The following is a 19,974-nucleotide window of genomic DNA, read 5'->3' as shown; positions in this document are numbered from 1 at the left end:
TAAACCAAGCCCCTGAGTTTCGATGTTGCTGTATATTCGTTTCGAAAAATTCATAATGCGTTACAAAAAAGTCAGAGCTGAATATCATTTTCAGTTCCATGGCAGTGAATATGAATATCAGTTTCAGCGCCTTGCACTGAACATTTATATTCTAGTGGTTTGGGACGCAACAGATTGCAGTAGGCTTTGTGATAACAATTTACTTTAAAGTTGAGATAACTGTTTGTGCGGTTTGCGTTGAAATCAATCGTTTATGGTGAAAACAACGCTTAGTGAAAATATCAACACCTCGAGATGTAACTGACATTTCTGATACTGAGTATCATTTTTCTTTTGGAATTCGTTGATACTGATATTTGATATTCAGTTTTAGAGATGGAATAATGATTATCTGTTCCAATAATATCGTGACTGGGTTTGAAATTGATTTTCTTGCTGATAAATATCAGCTACATAGGGAGCGAGTTGATATTCAATTTTATGAGTATCAACTGATAATTTTAAGCACTGCTACCAATCAACTGTTTGCAATTCGTGGCTCTCCAGTTATTTTTGTACACCAAGGAACTCAAGCTCCAGAAGAAATCTTCGATTGGGCGCACTGAGACAGATTTTTCGGGTCGTGGTTTTTGGGTAAAAATGGGATCGAATGGGTATTCAGGGACGATTGTATTTTTTTTGCGTAATGCGAGGATGCTCTATCCGGCCAAAACACTTATTGTCCATCTGCATGATGTTTTTGCAGAAACGGGATTAAAATTTTCTTCAGGCTTTCGTCTGGTGCATCTTAATTGATAGCCAAACCAGAGGGCTTGTTGTTGAAGAAATGAGAAAGAGAACCATGTCCTCCTGCGTCCATAATTTTGGCTGATCTTTCACTACCTTGCTTGCGATCTTAGGCATCTTAGAATATGGTAAACAATCGAAACCGCAGCATAGGGTAGACACTCCATTAGTCGCGTAACTAAGCACAATGTAATTCCTTTTTTCTTGTTTATTGAGGTATATGCTTCAATTATTGTTTGTGGGATATAAATTTATCAAACACAAGGTATTTGTCACAAGGCAAGACAATTGCATTCGTTGTACAAGAAGCTTTATAAAATGAAAAAAATGAATTTTCCGATTCAATGATATTGTACCAATAGTTACGCTAATGTTTCATTAATTAAGTTTGGTGTTCCTTTAATTATGTTATTCCGTATACATTGCTAGCTTGCTATGTGAAAAAACATTGTAGCGCTACCATAGAAATGAGAGCCTATAGTTGTGCGCTTCAACCGCGTCCATAGTTGTATTAGATTTTAGAAAATCGGCATTATAGCAAATAATGCTTCAACTTTAAATGGTGTAGTCTAACTACCAATACTCCTAAGAACTTGGTTTATATAATGAATATAATTGTTTTATTTAAAATGCTACGATGACGAAAATATGCATTAATAATGAATAGTAGCGCAACTATTGGTACTACCACAAGTATTGGATGAACTACCCTATTTGCTTTTTAAATGTTGTACCGTATACTTTTTGTCGAGATTTCTGTGGCAGTTCATAGAAGTGTGCAACGCGCTCAGGAAATGCTTCTTGTTTCGACGCCATGTTTAGCAAAACTGGGCAAGCATAAACAAAACATAAAATATCAACAAAAAGAGGAGACAGAGAACTAACACATACATACTCGCATTTCTCTCTGAGCTCGTTTGTTATTGAGCATAAGGGCTGCGAAAAAATTCCAAAATTTTAGTTGCCACCCGTTAATACTTAAAAAAATGATTGCTGCGATGCTTTAAGCTTTTTGTATACTTTTCTAGCTATTATAGGATAATTCGGGTGGACGCAAGTCCCTTTCGTGAGTAATTTTTTAGTTATTGTATGTTGTAACAAGCAATAAAACATCTTTTAATGAACTCTAACGATAAAATCAATAAATAGGTATGCATTGCATTGATCGGGGGGAAACGATCAATAAGTTTATCTCAATGAACAAAAGATATGAAGTTTACGAGCGTGAACTATTTTTATGAATGGAGTTTTTTTGCATGCAGGTTAGTACTTTTAGAAAAAAAAATGAGTCAATGAAACTTGCAACGACTGCAGAGTGGGTATATTCACATGATCGTAGGCACGATATATAAGTAAGTAAATTTGCGTAGGTTGAAATTTTACGATGCAATACGCCAAGTCCTACGATGGTCCAAATGTTGCATTTCGCCTGAGCCGGGTTTGTAATCTCCAAAGTCGGTTTGCAATGCTTTCCGGTCCGACAAGCGGCCACTGACGGCACTTGGTGAGGCAAGAATGGGTGAATGGAACTAGTCAATGAGTTAACGGTGGTGCCGGTTTATACGCTTATGAATGAACGCCTCGTTGATATTCAAATTAGTCACATCTCCGTACTAAAGAACTCTTTCAGAGCATATTCAACCTGTACAACGTGGGACCAATATGCTTGGTAATTTTTCGTTATTGAATAATAAACGAATGAAATAATTAGCTTGTGAAAGGAACTTACACATTTGCATGCTGTGGATGTTTTAATTAAATGCTGTATAGAGTTTTAAAATATTCGAGCAGTGCCTTATTCATAGCGATCTGCACAAATTTCGTCATAATAACATTAAACTGACAGCATTGGGAAAAAGAGAAATTCTTTTTTTTGTGACGAATAATTGAAATATTTAGAATTGACTGAACTGGTTAACAGTATTTTTAGTAAAAGCATACATGATGAGCTATTTTATTTTGCACTCAGTTATCTGACAAATTTTCCATAAAATACTTATTCAATGGCAAATGTGCAATGAATGAAATGAAAAATGTACTTTTTCACTGTTCAAAGAAAGTACTTTTTACAAGTCATTCAGGAGATTTTCAACAACAATTATGTTCAGAGCGACGTATCTGCTTATGGCAGCATCATCGATTCGAAAACTATGAAATGAAAACAAGCAGTAAACTGTTTTCATTTTCAGAAGGTAATTGGTCAAATTGAGGCCCGCTGTAGTGCATACTTCGTTTTTTACTTCTAGTGGGCTGAAAGTTTTTATGTTGCATGCCATAACCACACAAAACCTAAGCGCAAACGCATTCATCTGCACACCTCTTATATGAGCGCAAACGGTGGAGACTCTATAACTACTGCTCAGCATGGGTTCGATACGATTGACCTTAATGTAAATGCAGCTATAAACTATGACTAGCACATGAGTTTCTGTCATGAGAAATCCGCTATTCGGAAGCCCCATTTTCGCTAAGGAGCGTCAAAGCAGTAAGTATTAGTTTCTTTTGCATCGTACAGAAGTCTATCCAATTATTTGTAGTTGTATCTTACTGAAAATACTATGGGACAGTACCCTAGCGAGGGCTTCTATGCGAATTGGGATCGAATCACACCAGGACACTAATCGTAGGTACGTAATGAGAATTAGATTTCAATTAGCAGCAGATTAACTTTGATCACGTTTTATATAATATCTTTGATGGCAAAAACCTGCCCTACCTCTATTCGAGGTTTGTTGTTTTTTCCTGTATGCCCGAACAAGATAAATTTATGCTTGTAAAATGGTCTTACACTTGGATTTCAAATGCACGATTTCGCTAGCAACCTGTTACCGATATTTATTGGTTGGCGTGTTCGCTTCTACACCAGTCAACCAGTTAACAAGTTACGAGTATTCAGATGGTTTTAGGGCACAACATGCATGAAATGTCACTTGTGAGTAATCCCAGCCACTTTGTTGGTACCATCAGACTAACCGTATAACAGAATAAATAGCAGATTCGACACCAGAAAATGTGTTTGGGCTAGAAGCCAGAATTTTATTCATCCAATACTGAGTCGCAATAGCTACAAATCTAATTCCTGCAGTCAACTCAGTTTTCTTTCCCGCTTGCATTAAAATGTTTCGAGATTCATTTTTGGGTCTTTTGTAGTTTAAAGTGCATTTGAGAAAACTTTTTCAACCGCTTGTTTGATTACGTAGGTATATGAATAATAATTGTCAGTCTTCTTAGTATGATTGGTTAAAAGTTAAATAATGGTTAAGGATTAAGTACTTTTATTTTCACGTTTTTATTTTGAAGGGCGAATTATCGACTTATTTTGTCTTTAGAAATTTAATGTAGAATGCAAAAGTCTCATAATGTGGTCATTATGCCAATAAAAAACATAGCGTAAAAAGGGGCAAAAGTGCGATAGGAGTAAAAGTGCAATTTAATGATTTATCAGCGCAGATTCCGAATAAATTGATTGCATTGGCATGGATGGGTGACTACTTTGACAGCATAAACATTTGTTGTTTGCGAAGCATAGTTGCTGAATTATGTGTAAATGTTATTTTTGAGCGGTTTTGATGTAATATTTCGTTATACGGCAAATACGATATCAACAGGAGGATATTACTTGTCGAAAAATTGTAGCAGCGTTTTATAAAACTCACATACCACTTACAAATATACAAAATATATTTCGCTTTTCCGTATTTGGATCAAATCCCGTCAAGTGCCTAGTGGGGCAAAAGTGCGATTCATGGTCGAGGCAAAAATGCATAGGTAATTATACAGTTTTAGGCACTGTTTTACAGATACTAGAAATGGAAGATCTGCAGGATACTGTATGCTCTACAGATACTGACCGAAGCGAAACAGTTTTCAAAGCACCTAGATTCTACTAATAACATAAACATGTCAAGTATTAAATTCAAATTTTCTTGGATACGTAACTAGCATTTAATAAACTAAATCCAAAATAAATTGGATAGCTTACAAATTTCTCAACATGCGATGATTTACCGACAGAAATGAAAGCGCCTTTTTCCTGGACGGTAATCGTTAACGGCGATGAACTGGAAGTGGAAGATTAATTCGTATATTTCGGATCACTGGGGACCGCGGAAAACAATTAAGTCAAAATATCCAGCGACACATTCAAGTGTACGCCTTTGCCCTTCACAAGACGCTACGATCCAGACTTGTACCTCATTACATGAAGCTAACATAATCCTGATTAGATCTGTTGCTCACGGAGGACATATGCGTCCTTGCGTGGTCGAGCTGAAGGTGTTGCGTGGACGATTTCTGGAGTGTAGTGGAGCAATGAAAGCGAAAAATGACGAATACGTGCATGAACCACGAGCTGTAAGCACTATTTGAAGAAACCCCCATCGGACACGTGGTAAAAGTCAGTAGGCTGCGATGGACCAGACACGTCGTAAAGATGCCGGACGATAGTGCGGCATAAACCGTTCTCGTCGACAACCCCTTCAACACTATGAACAGAGAGTCCCAACGTGCGAGATGGTCGAAGGCGCCTTGCGACTTCTGAGATGCCTGGGAAATTTGCGATTAGTGGCGATACACTTTCGGATTATTTGTGTATACCAGCTCACGTCCAGTACTTAGGAAGAATGCTATGACATTTTAATACAACAAGAACAGCAATATGAGCCCATTGCTTCCCCCGATCGAGGTGCCGATCATAAATTTATGTTAATCGATATAGATACAGTTTTTCGCACCCAGCTGATTACCATAATAGATACTATTAATCATGAATGTTCTTTTGATAACTTGTATTTATCTTACAATAAGAAAGTACATATCAATAATTTCCGTCAGTACTTTATTCAACTTAATTGCATTGACGTCCAAAGATTTCAAACATGTAGGTCAACTATTTACATTTACATCTACATTTACGTTATAATCTTCGGCGTTCCTGGGGACCCTTAACATTCGTAAACTCAAAAGCTCAAGACGTTACTCCAATATTTTCTAAAGCAGCCGGTGAACGTCGTCGCGAACGGCTTCCGGGATCGTATTTTGCCGCTTGGTTTTGTTTATCGTCTTGGAGTCACTACCTTCTTCTAAGTTGATAGTCCGGCTCGTCATTTTTTCTTACTTTCTCTAGTGAAGGAAAGCTCACTTGAGGGAGACTCCTTTACAGACCTCTTCTCCGACAGGCACAAATCCTTCAGTCTATTTAGCTTTTTAGTCTTTTAGCGATCACTTAAAAGAGGCTACTACTGTTTTTGTCGTCGCTGCGTCTCCCGACCGTCGATTTCCCTCTAATTCAGACTACCTGGCTGTCAACAAATGTTCCATGATAGTTTATTACATTGATGACAATTAATTTGGCCACTTTTACCGTTGTTGCTAACTCGACGTGCAAGTAGGGTAGATGCTCCAGTAGTTGTGGTAGTACCAGTAGTGGTGGAAACTCGAAATATATCATAATTTTGGCGGATTTCGAGATAATTTCAGTTTTATATTGTTGAATATATATTTGTTAACAGTTTTATCTAAGATACACGGTTAAAATTCAAGATGTTGGTGCAAAAATTACAAATTCCTTTTAAGCAGACCAATAAAGTTAAATTGCTTAAGAAATTCGTAACAATCCATAGCATTTTATCAAGCCTATGTTGTTATCCACCTGCTGCCATGCTCATTGCAAGCGTTACTAAGGCGGTAAACAACATTACACTATTATAGGCAAATTTTCCACTATTATAGGCACATTACCACTACTTTAGGAACACATACTAATGTCAAGAAAAGTAATATTTTTGATACATCAACCAGCAGAATGGTATAATTTTGGTATGTATTTAAAGCCAACACTATGGTGCACCATATTATCATGTAGTTCAATTGGAAACTGATAAATTGAGCGTTCAAATTGTCTTTACACACTATTCCTCGACATAATCCCTCCATTACTGGAGCATCTACCCTAGTTTGGATGTGCGCGATGCGCGAGCTAAATTTTAATGCGTTACTTCTCTTGCTTAGATATCCTCGGATGGCAAAGGCGAAACCGGGGAAAGCGGGAACGTCACAGTATTTCTGGGTTCGAATCTAATGTTCTAAGCTCTAACCTCTCCGAAATGACAGGGCTATGTTAAAACTGAATACCATCTCCCACCCCCTGTAAGTCCTTGCGTTTGCATTTTTTCAGCGTACCGTTGCGGGCTATAAAGAGTGTCCCACATTAAATTGCATTACGGAAAAAACGCTGTAGAAAATTACTCATCGGGTATTCTCTCTTGAAAATTTGAATAGAAGTAGTTTAGAGTGTATAGTTTACACTGTATATTTATCGCTGTCAGTTTTTCGAAAAATGGAAAAAATGGTGTCACCCGAAAAGCAACGTGGCGAATTGATTTTGCGCAAGCACCTGGAATATCCTCTACTTTCTTATCGAGACATCGGAAAAAACTCGGAATCGTGAACTCAACTGTGAGTCGACAGCTTCCAGCACAAGTTTGATGTTCCGGCCATCGAAAATTTGACGTTCCGGAGGAAACATGGAAGCAGAAACTTTCAAAGTTTGCCAAGAAATACATGGCAAGCGATCTGCTCATGTGGCAAACGCAATGCGCCGTTCGTGACTACCGAGACTGTAAACGGGCAGATCTACCTCAAGGAGTGTCTACAGAAGCGTCTGCTCACAGAACAGAAGTGGAAGTCCGAATGATTCGGCGAACAAAACTGGTAACAGAGTATTTTTTGTTTTTATTTTTCTTTGGGAAGGTTCTCGCATAGAAGCGAATAACAGCAATATAAGCAGAACGCTCGCTGCCAATCGCAGCTTTCATATGATTTTGTGTGCATTCGTATGCGTTCGTGTGTAATCGTGGAAAAAAGTGACTCGCTACCGCCAGGTTCGCTTGCATCTGTAGAAAGTAGCATGTACGTGTTTGGATTTCTACTTCCACTTCTGTTCTGTTGTCTGTTCCTCTATTGAAGCAACACGAGGGCCCTACGAACTTCTGGTCGGATCTAGCTTCGTTTAAAAATACATCTCAGCGATTTTTTATTAGTTGTACTAAAACAAAACTTTCCAGAAGGTTTCAGCATTTTATCTCTGCTGGAAAAAGTCTGAAGCGTAGTGGGTTAAAAAGTAAAGTCTTGGGCCTAAACGTCTTTTCTAAGACTTGTCCCTTCTTTATCGACAGACTTCATAGCCGGCTATTAGAGTACAGCACAGTTACGAACATACGACGACTGGGGTGTTAGGCCAGCATCATACCTCGAAACCAACTGAGCGGTTGAGGCTGAATAAGTTGAGTTGACCAAATTTTGATCGTAACACTGTTGAACCAATCGGAATGTTGTCTCTGCTGTTTTCCATACAGCTAAGGAGAAGCACTCAGAAGTTAATGCAACATCGATTTGAAAATTCACGCTCCAGTGAACACTAGAAGTTAAATACTAAATCTTCAGACGTTCCGCTTTCAAGCTTGACAGAAACAGTAACAACAATAACTAAAGATTAATCTATAGGTAGTTGGATAAAAATACGGGGATGGGTCATATTATTGAAATGGATGAAATTGAAAAACCACATTGTTCCATGCAGAAGATGTCACGGAACATTCGATCGCACTTTAGTTTATGCAGTTAACTACTTTTCCTACAGTCAAGCTTACTGGAGCTGTCATGTTCCATTGACTCCAGTTTGATCGGTACCTTATTATATAGCCGCAGACAGTATATGACGCGACTGTAGCTGCTGCCATATAATTATTATGTAAGTTATTGGAGGTACTTAAATGAAAGAATTATTTTGATTGAACGAATCTGGAGCATCATCTTGCATGTTCTTCGGTACGTTAGTTGGATGCGCGGTGAAATGTTTATGATTTCTATGTGTACACCTTGCATAAGACTTTATTACTCAATTTAACCTGTTGTATATATAACCGTACTATAAAATAATTGCCTATTGCCCGATCAGGAGGACCTAACAAAATTATAACACCACAAGTTACCAGCTTATGTATCAATGGTTGTTATAAATTAGATAAATTATTACAGTCGTTGTTATAAATTAGCGCCGGTTAGTGAAAAAATACCAAAAATTGTAACTAGATTTCTTCTGGTTAATATCTGACTCACAACTGTCCTTGATATGGTTATCAATGCTTTGTAACACATTGTATTAAAGATTAATTGTAAACATTTACAGATATGTCATAAATCTGCCTGCAAATAAAAATGTGTGCTATCAGCTATTGAAATGAGGATAGTAATTAGACTAATTTTTTTTTTGCAAGTAATATATTTTTCTGACCTAGTACTACGTCTTTGTTTACTATACTGGGATTGGGTAGCACTTTGTGAAAACGAAAATAGAAGTGTAACGTTTGGTTGAAAGATTGCAAATGCTAATAACTACTAAACTACTGAATGAAACTAAACAATTTATATGTCGTTAGATAGATAAAATGACCAGCAATTTTATGAAGGGGGATAGAGAGCAATTTTATGGAAACGGCTCCCATACAAATAAAACACATATTTCCACATAATTCGAGAACTAATCAAGCAAATGGAACCAAATTTGACATGTGGAAGTTTCAGAAGGCAAGAATTTTTTCTATGGTGAATTGTAGCCCCTCCCCTCTTTAGGAGGGGGGGCTCTCATACAATAATACACATATTTCCTCATACCTCGAGAACTAATCAAGCAAATGGAGCCAAATTTAGCAGGTGGGGTTTTTGGAGGCATGAATTTATTTTATGATGGTTTGAGACCCCTCACCCCTGTGGTAGGAGGATAAGGACTCTCATACAAATAAAATAGAAATTTTTGCGTATTTGTCATATTTTCTGCTATGTAACAAGTGGTAAGCTGTGAAAGTAAACTAGTAAAACCTTTTCGGAGCAAAAGACGGTGAAACGACGTCGCTAACTTACGTGCCTGATGCCATTCATGTCAAAAGAGACGGACAATCGAATGGCACATCATATTTGCGATGAACGTGCTTTGGCTTTAATGTTATTTGAAACCAATGGCCCTTTTAAAGGCCACAAGCGAGTTAAAGTAAGATTATTGAAACATGTCAAGCTACGCATAATAATATTTAATACAATAATCTGTGGGCTGGTCATTTATTACTATTTCAACCTTAATGTGCACACAAGTGATTTAAAAAAAAATCTCTGTCTCAATGGTGGCAGGCGTTGTACTTATGAACCCCCGTCCACGTATTTTCAAAGCTACCATTGCATTGAATGAAAAATTGAATCTGAATATTTCGCTCTTCTCTTTTAAACATTCACTTAAACAATGACACTCCCATATTCTTATAAACATACATATACCAGAAATGCAGTTGACATTAGTCTTTGATCTAATCATCTGACATAGTCCTACGTCACCCTTTCGTGCAACCCTTAGTGATGTATACCTTGTAGTTTTTATAAAAGTAATACTTAGCATATTTAGTGCCAGAACCTATATTGATCTTTTATAACTAAATGTATTATGTTTTGTGATTGCTTCTTGATTAGTTTATTTCTAATTTAACACGATTTGTTATAGTTATTAAAATGTGTTATCCAGCTTTTTACGAGCCATAATGGCGGACGTGTTCGTAATATTTGAACACCATTTTTGACATTTCCCTAATACATCACACGTTTTCTTTCCGTACATTCCTTTAGTTTTGCCGTCAACGCGCGGAAAGAAAACGTGCGATGTATTAGGGAAATGTCAAAAATGCTGTTCAAATATTATGAACACGTCCGCCATTATGGCTCGTAAAAAGCTGGATAAAACTGATAATGGCTTGTTATGGCCTCCTGATCGGGTGCTGAACGTTTTCATTAAGCATCAACCAACATAAAGGGTTCTGGATGTCATCCTCTGCGGCTTGTCTTCGTCGAGAAAACAGCATGAGTACCAACTCTGAATTGCATCAAAACTATTACTAAACTTCAACATTAGTGGATTGTACCTTTCTTACCAAGAAAAGGAAACGTAAGAATATAATAACATTTTCGTACATATATCAACTAACAAATTAGAAATATGTTCCGATATATATATATATATATATATATATATATATATATATATATATATATATATATATATATATATATATATATATATATGCGTACTATTTTGGAGGCGATATTCGTACTGTAAATTATTTTTAAGCAATTCATACTCATAAGTATTTGTATACGATGAGATTCGATTTATCATGATAAGTTCCATAATGCTGTATAATTCTGTGATCAAAATCGAATGTAAATCAGTTATCATCATTTTGTACGATTGAATATAAACTAGGGTGAGATTTAATAACCCTCGTGTACGAGTTCGATTTTGTTTAGAGATATTTAAAATAATTTGCATACATTAATATAGGTACGATTTGTGATTTGCTGGATACTACTAACACAGTTTTCTGAAAGTTGAATAGCTCGTGGCACACGGCTCAACGGCAACATACAAAGACATTTGTAAAAAATTGCTCACTTTAAGGCTAGTATTCAGCTGAAAAGAAAACAGCTCAAGTTCATAGGTACACGGGTAGCAGCGAGCCACATGCCCTGGCGGGTGTTGTGGGTTCGAATTCGGTTATAATCTCAGATTATAGTTTGGTTCGATCCATGCACCTTCCAGCATTGGACAAAAGGCCCCCTCCTTCCTTTCCACTCTTTCCCCTCCATTGCCAAAAAATCCTTCTTCATTACTTTTCCTTACCGTCCCTTCATCAATTGTAGAACCATCGTTTCAAAAAATATTAATATATGCCTTACCGCATTTCAAGGGCATGACTAAAATCACGAGGTTTGGTCTAAACAAAAACAATTTTTATTTAAATCTTAGTAAAATGAATATTGTGAACATTAAATTTTCTGCAGCGGATTAGAAATCTTAGGACAAGTAAATTGAGATCCTGATTTAGTTTATACCTTTATAGGTGCGAGACCGAAAAAATTAGATCCAGATATAATCATGAAAGTGTTCTACTTAATTGTATGAGGTAATTTTAATGGTTTTAAGCAAAATTATAACAATATTTCATCCAAGGCATGCTTATTAATGTCGTTATTGTTTAGTATTTATTACGTATCAAAAATTTTATAGTTTTAAATGAAACGTATGCAAATAAAAATTCTAGTAAATATATATCCGGAGTGATTCGCGATTAGGGCGCAACTGGCAACATGTAAACAATGAGGAACATCACTGTGATAATTTGCAAGTACATTTTCAACTTGTAATTTAAATAAAAGAGACAAAAATCGAGCCTAAAGACATAAATTAATGTAGAATATAGCAATCTTATAATTTCACAGCAATACTGTATTAAATCTGTGCATTCAAGCTCTAAATGTAAGTCTTCTAGTTGAACCCCTTGAAATAAGCCTCAAAGCATTTTGACAATGAGATTCGCCCAGCCTGGTTTCGCCTTGCTTTGATTTTTTTATTTAGTTTCGCCTGTTTACATGCGCCTCTTTGCTATCGCCTGTTTACAATACGATGTGCAAATAAGCCTGTTGCTTCATAACAATGAAAGGGGCTAAACTGCAAATTGTCTTTTGTTTTGATTAAACACATCTATCGCCCATCACTAAAAACTTGTTTTAAATAATTCTATCGATTAAAACAGAAGAAAGGATTCTTGCCATGGATATTATCAGACTTTTTAAGGCTGATGGTGCAATAATACGATTTGTTTACATTTTGCTAGTTGCGCAGTAATCGCGTATCACTCCGGATATGTTATTTCCTAACCCAGCCATAACATTTGTTTGATTCCAAAGCGCATATTTAAAAAAAATGAAATTCACTTCTGATGATATCAGTTTTCTATATGTTTTGACAGCTTGAAATAAAAATATCATCATTTTTACCGCGGCGCCAACAACTTGTCGAATGAAGCTTTTGTTCGCCTATCTTTTTGTCCATTTCTTTTCAGGCTGATACTAGGTTTTAAGAAGGAATATTGTATATATCGGCACCAACTTTTCAGAAGGGCCAATCTGCAAAATGTAAACACTAAACAAACCGAGTGAGGGTTATTTTATGTTGGACTAGCATAAGAAAAAAACTCTCACTCGGTTTGTTTACATTTTGCATATTGGCCCTTTAGAAAAATTGGTGCCGATAAGACGAAGTGAATTTTTCGTAGGTTCAACTGGCACTAGAGCGTGAAAGTTTGTTTCACTAAAAATGTATGTTTCTAAATATTTTATTTGCCTAAATGGGGGCACACATTCAACCAAGAAGTGTAAAATTCATTTTATGTCTTAAACTCAGGTACTTGCAGATATATTTCCTTTGTAACTCAAAATAAAATTTGGACGTGCACACTACAGTATACACTAAAATCGCCTTTTACGTGGTTTATTTTTACGAGATTATGTTTACGTAAATTTTCGGAATTTACGCAGATATGCAGATATGTTCAGATATGCTTTTTTACAGGAATTTTAGAATTTACGGAACATTTCCTTCTCCTATAAAGAGACTTGAGTATATAACGAAAGGGGTCTGTACCCTATGTCTGCGATTACAATTTGTTTTTGTATGATATACGCTTGTTTTTGAATGATATACGTTACAAATTATTAAATTTTTCACTAGTATTCAGCAACCGCAAATTTATGTGTTCGCCGAACCTAAAAACATCGGAGGTAGAAGAAAAATGCTAATTACAGGTTTGCATGTCATTTGATTGATGAATTGTTTACGGCTACCTGTATAATATATTATCTATAGAATTTAACATTGCAACGCATTCACTCAATACTTCACAGCAATAATATTCAATTGGCCATAATATCGTCTATAACCGTATCGATCAGCTATTATTGATCGGAAAGTTGAGCATTTAACAGCGTAGAAAGTTGCCCTTCACCGTTTCCGTGTTTGGTTTACATCAATAAACATTAGTGACATAACACTTAGAGTCAGTCGATCATGCGGACCATGTATGTTTTAGTAAAACGAAAGAGATTTTGCGAATCATCCGATGGAGAATGGTAGTAATTATACATAAGGAAACACTCACTTCCAATTGCAATTTGCACAAAGTTGAAGAGGATTGCAGCGCTGAAAGAGAACGGCAACCACGGCAACGAACCTGATCGAAATATTATTCATTTTCCATTTCATTTTATACATGTGGATATAGTTTTAGCAATTTCACTTATAGCGTAATACTAGATCAAAATCAAACAGAAATTCACACAAAAGTCACTTGTCCAACGGAAAATAAATTTCATTTCAAGCGAATGGGTCACATCAACAACCAAGGTTAAAAACAAAATTTTTCAACTGAACCAAATAAAAAATATGGTCTGATATAGACCACGTTATGACCGTATTGTGATCATTTCTGATAAAAAAAATTAATTCTACTTTTCAACTAACGTTTTTGTTTTAGTAAAAAGATACACACATTTTAATGACAAAAATGAACACTATATATTTATTTGTTCATTCGTTACCTGAGAAAAATTATGTCCGTCAAATTGGACATGTTATTTTTTGTTTACAGAGGTCAAAAGTAATAAAAGTCTTATTTAAACATCTGCCAACAAAACAAAAAAGGATCGTTTCAAAATATTGTATTAGATTGGCAAAAAGAATGCAGTGAATACATTTTTAAAGACAGAACCCCTGTTTTGGGCCCAAAACTTGCTTCCGAAATTTGGCTTTCCGATGAAAAGTTAATGACTGCTCACTTCCCCTTAAAAGGAAAAGGTGCAGGTATACCTTGATAGTACGTACACCTTTGCTTCGTTTAGCGTACGTATTATCGAAATGTACGTACTATCGAATCACAATTTTGGGCTGTACAGCATTGTTGTATTATGTGTAGTATTGCATGAAATTTGCAAATTTACATACACTATTGAATAAAAATATATTCTAGTGATGTTGATTTAGTATAGCAGTTAATTCTTAATTTTTTTTTTAAATCAATGATTTTGTCCTTTGTGAAGCTTGGAATGAAACAAGTAAAGTATTGTTGGAAAATGTACGTACTATCGAGACAAAATGTACGTATTATAGAGCAGCGGTTCCCAAATGGGGGTTCGCGAACCCCCAGGGGTACGCCAAAACTTTAGTTCGCTTCAAAATAGTATAGGGAAATCCGTCAGGGGGTACGCGAACCGAAAAAAGGTTGGGAACCGCTGTTATAGAGGATACGTACTATCGAGGGTAGCTACTAGTGACGGTACGTACTATCGAGGTATACCTGTACATGTAAATGAACATATCTTACTTCGTCGAGATTGGTCTGCGACGCACTTGAATCTGCAATAATTCAATGGATGAATTTTTTGCATTAACTTTCTGTGGTGGGATCGCTGCAACAATAGTAGGTATGTACAAAATAAGCGAAAACTGTAATAAAAAACTAAAAAAACTAAAAAATTCCTTTAGCTACGTCTGTGAAAGTAAAAGCATTTGAGATTGGCACTAACTTTATAAAAGATACAAGATTGACCCATATGTTTCTAAATGTCGTGCATCTTGGCCTAAGATAAAAATAGATTCAAAAATCTATTGGTGAATATATCTATTAGGCTTGTTTTTCCGGTGTCACACACAAATGAAATGAACTAAATTCGTTTAACCAGTTTCAAATCGAGCTGAATAAACGAGTTCGGTACAATTTAAGAAGTCCATTCATAGTTCAATAATAACACAGCTATTAGATTTTATCACACTCCATCTACGCATAAAATATTGAAATGCTTCCATCGGTTTACGTCGGATTATTGTTAATGTTGTCGTATACCTTCAGTAAGGATTTGTATTTTTTTTATTTTCTTTCTAACCGCATATCATCACCATTGCATTGTGCCACACACGAGAAAGACAAGTTTGCGAACGTCGCGTTTACTATTTTGACAGTTTCTTGTTTACAATTCGTTCGTGGCTAATTAAAACTATAAATGTTTAGACAAATTTGGAAACCGGAATCGCATCAGGTTTTAAAATGATTTTGGCTGCATAACTTGCCATCGACTAGCCTCTGTTGGGCCAAATTTCTTATCACCGACTTAAGCGGTCATTACGAAATGTAAGCAATCAATTATTTACTTAATGTGCTGACATGTGTGTAGTTTCCATTTTTCTATTGCGTTAATATAAAATATAAAGTGACGATTGAAATTTTTTCATGGATTCAAACTTCGAACTTTTGCTCCGTGGACAAGGCGCTTAACCCGCTCTAGTGGGGCATTAATGCGATTTGGTACCTGATCAGAAAAATCAAGAATTAGAATAATACCATTACAATACTATTTCACTGCATGATTTTTTGTTGATTGTGATTGTGCAAATACAAATATATTTTAAATATCTTAGGCTACGTTTAATAACGCTTTAACAGAAAACGAGCATTTATTATAAAACGTTTCCACAACAGTGTGAATTTTTTTGAAGAAACTAGGGTGGATCGCCGATGCTATATAGGTCATAAATGCGCACTTCCTATTGTCTACACCTTTTAGGCTGTGAACCATTTCGCGAAATTTTTAACTTTTTGGTTAAAATTTGACAGTTTAATGGTTTTTCGCAAATAACCCTGCTCGAGAACATGGATAGTTTTGACAGTTCGATGGTTCGCTTCTGAGAGCCAATGATATATGCCACAGGTGAGGAAAGAGCTTCGATGTGTTTCACTGATTTTTCCTTGAATTTTTTCACCAATGTATGGATGTTTAACATATAACAAATTTGTTTATTCAACTCGAAATGATATAAATTTTATCTATCAAGTAGGAGCAAATGAACACCAAAAAATCATTCAATTCCAACCTGGACTGAATAAATAAATTCGCTGTTATAGAATGCTCTCATTGAGTAAAACAGCTATCAATCTGTCAAATATGAAATGTTTCGCATTCGCATTTTAACCACTCGAGGAGAAATAACCATCGAACTGTCAAATTTTATTTAAAAACTTCAAAATTTCACGAAATGGTTCACAGCCTTAAATTTGATTACAGTACTGAGCAATATCTTTTTATTGATTTGATAACGATTCTGCTGAAAATTTTGCTATTACACAAACATGCAATGCGTAAAATCAGTTGATTCATTTCAAAATATATTTCTATTTTCCAGACCTGGCAGCTATCCGCAAAATACTGGAAAACGAAACCGGTGGGGCATTATGCCCCAGTTGTCAAATGCCCTTTGATAAGGGCAAAAAGAGGAAGCTGATAGACACCTGCGGCCATGAACGATGTTACTCATGCATGTTTCGCAACGAAATCTGCTCGATATGCCACCCGGCTACGCAGGATATCGATCAAGGTAAGCCTAAAACTATTGCATAACTTAATTGACTGAAGTTTTTGGAGCGTCTTAGTAGAATATGAAACCTAAAATTAAAAAAGAAGAAAACATCCAATTTAATTTTATTCACGACAGATTTCGTCTACGACTTGCAGGCTTCCTCAGTGTCAGAGTTCGAAAACAGACACTGAGGAAGCCTGCAAGTCGTAGGCGAAATACGTATCTGTCATGAATAAAATATACATAGTAGAATTAAATTTGATAAGTTATCTTCTTTTTTAATTTTAACTTAATTGGTTTATAGAACATGAACATGAAATTTGATAAAGCAACGTTTAATATTGATTCCGTCACAAAATTTTAAAATTATAATATATAAATTTACCTGGAACTTTAATTATTTTTTTTTAAATTAAGTCCGCTAAAGCGTAGAACTTAAGCCTAATCGGTCTTCGATACATATTGATTATTATTGTGTTGGTGAAACCTGGATATCTTTATTTTATTTTTCCACTTGAATGCACGCGATCGGCAAAATTGGTCAACTATCATGTAAAGTGAGATAAGTACTGGCGTAGTATTTTCCTTGCCTACCGTGCTGTACGCTTGACCTGAATAATGCTGAGTCGCCTCTCCATGTATGGAGGTTCTATATTTTTCTTTTTTCACTATTCAATGATATTTTATCAAGATATCAATCAAGTTTGTACCTCATGCAAAACCCGTGCATGGACGGATCGCGTGTAGCCAATCGTGTTTACAGCAACTGGGCGGTACTTGGAGCGTTACCTTCGTATGTAACCATAAAATTTTGCGCACAGGTTAGCCCTTACTTGATTGACTTGCCAGACAGATCGGCTCGCCCGTGTTGGTATACTTTCGAAAAAGATTGCTCATTATTGCAATATGCTTAAAGCATAACTACATTTTCGTTCTCTGGTATTTTTCGCACGCACAAACTGTCAACGGTTAATTGGTTATTTCTTATTCGGGGTTTGACAATTTTGTATTTTGAAAATATTATTTAATATAATCGGTTCAACCTTAAGTTTGATGAGATGTGTTCTATTTTGGTTTATATTAATTCAATGTAAAACCTTATAACTAGTACTTTTGTTCATATTTTAGCAGTTAAATTCCCTACCGTAATTTAAAATGACCCAAAAATCATATAGAGGATTTAAGTCACAATTAATTCCCAATTTTTTCAATCATTATATGAAACGTTTTCGAGGACCTACAATTGCACTTTTTTTAATCTAAAAACTTATTTGCTGAACCCATTTATTCTGTTCGATGACGGTAATGACAACTAGGCGAAACTATTTTTGTTTTATTTCGAGAATAATAGCACACAGAATGTAATATATATGTGCTGTATTGTATACAAATTCTTGGGCAAAAAATAACTCTATCTTCTTTTTACGTGCATTTAACACCATTCACACTTGCCCTTGTTAATGGAATGAATAGGTAATAATTTCGTCAGAAGTTGCGCAATGTGCGAATCGAATCACCATAAAGCATTAATTTTGCGTGCTCTGCAAAGCCGACCTACGATTGGTCATACGCTGTCCATTAAGTTAATCCTTCACATTAATTCAATAACATATCACACGCTTTTATGCGCTCAATTTCCATTTTAGGCGACAGGAATCGGCCTCTGTCAAAGCGGTGGGAAATAGTAAGGGTGAATGTTCATTTAAAAAATCACCTTGCTAAAATCATTATTTTGCACTTGATGAATGGTGAAAGAGCAGGAGAATAAGAAACAAGTTATTCAATAATGAGGGTAATAATGTTATCATCACGTTTACCGAGTATTCCGTGATGAAAAGGTCGGATAATCTAAAAATGCAAAACATAAACGGATAAAGAACAGCTGTCGAAATCAAATAGTTTTGAATGTCACCAGCTTAAAACCTCGCCATATAACATATAAAAAATTGTTGTCGGTCGGTTAGCTATCTGGAGCAGATCCAGATAAGGTCGAAGATTATTTCAGGATAAAATTCTTTTAATTAGAATTGAGGGGTTGACCTTATCCTACAACTACATACACAATGTAATAATCAAAAGTTATTTTTGAACGTCTTAGGTAGAAGAATTTTAAAAACGAGTAAAAAAAATTTCCATTTGATAATACAGGTCTGCATCAAAAAAACTATATAGGATTTTTCAACTGATTTTTACAGATTTTTGTCCACTGAATTCAGAAAAAATAATAAAAATTGTCCATCTCGTCACGTTTTCATGCAATACTTGTTGAATAATCTTTAAATTGATTTTAAACATAAAGCAGCTGAAATATCCCGGATGTAATTTACTTTAAAAATATTTTTTACATCAAAATTGTATTTTTTACTTTAAACACTTCCATTTTTTAAAGAAAACCATATATAATGGAGAAACTATGGAGAATGTCATTTTCCAGCAGACTTGGTGCACTTAGATACACCCACTGGCGCTCAGTCGAATGTATTACCAGTATAATCAATCTTCAATCTATACCTATAAAGAAGGATTTCTGTCTGTCTGTCTGTCTGTCTGTCTGTATGTTCCTTATAGAATCGAAAACTACTGAACCAATCGGCATGAAAATATGCATGTAGAGGTTTTTTGGGGCCAGGAAAGGTTTTAGTGATGGTTAGAAACCCCTCCCCCCACTAAGACGGGGGGCTCCCATACAAATGAAACACAAATTTCTGCATAACTCGACAACTAATCAAGCAAATACAACAAAATTTGGCATGTGGGTGTTTCCGGTGACAAGAATTTATTCTATGGTAAATTGAGACCCCTCCCCTCTTTATAAGGGGAATTATAACTCCTCTCCTCTTTAAAAGGGGGGGCTTCCATACAAATTTCCTCATAACTCGAGAACTAATCAAGCAAATGGAACC

The 19,974-nt window shown here is 35.7% G+C and overlaps 1 protein-coding gene across 2 annotated transcripts in view; it reads left to right on the top strand.

Moving 5' to 3' along the window:
- The window catches only part of LOC128741887 (protein TANC2), a 117,619-nt gene that overhangs the window by 68,270 nt on the left and 29,375 nt on the right, over positions 1-19,974 (top strand). For both annotated transcript variants that reach the window (XM_053837989.1, XM_053837990.1), the window contains exon 3: positions 16,898-17,089. In XM_053837989.1, the coding sequence (XP_053693964.1) occupies positions 16,898-17,089 (192 nt within the window). The remainder of the gene's footprint in view (positions 1-16,897; positions 17,090-19,974) is intronic.

This window comes from Sabethes cyaneus, chromosome 3 (genome assembly GCF_943734655.1).
Source record: "Sabethes cyaneus chromosome 3, idSabCyanKW18_F2, whole genome shotgun sequence".
Lineage (NCBI taxonomy): Eukaryota > Metazoa > Arthropoda > Insecta > Diptera > Culicidae > Sabethes > Sabethes cyaneus.
Note: the sequence above shows the minus strand (reverse complement) of the source record. Positions and strands in the feature narration are given on the sequence as shown.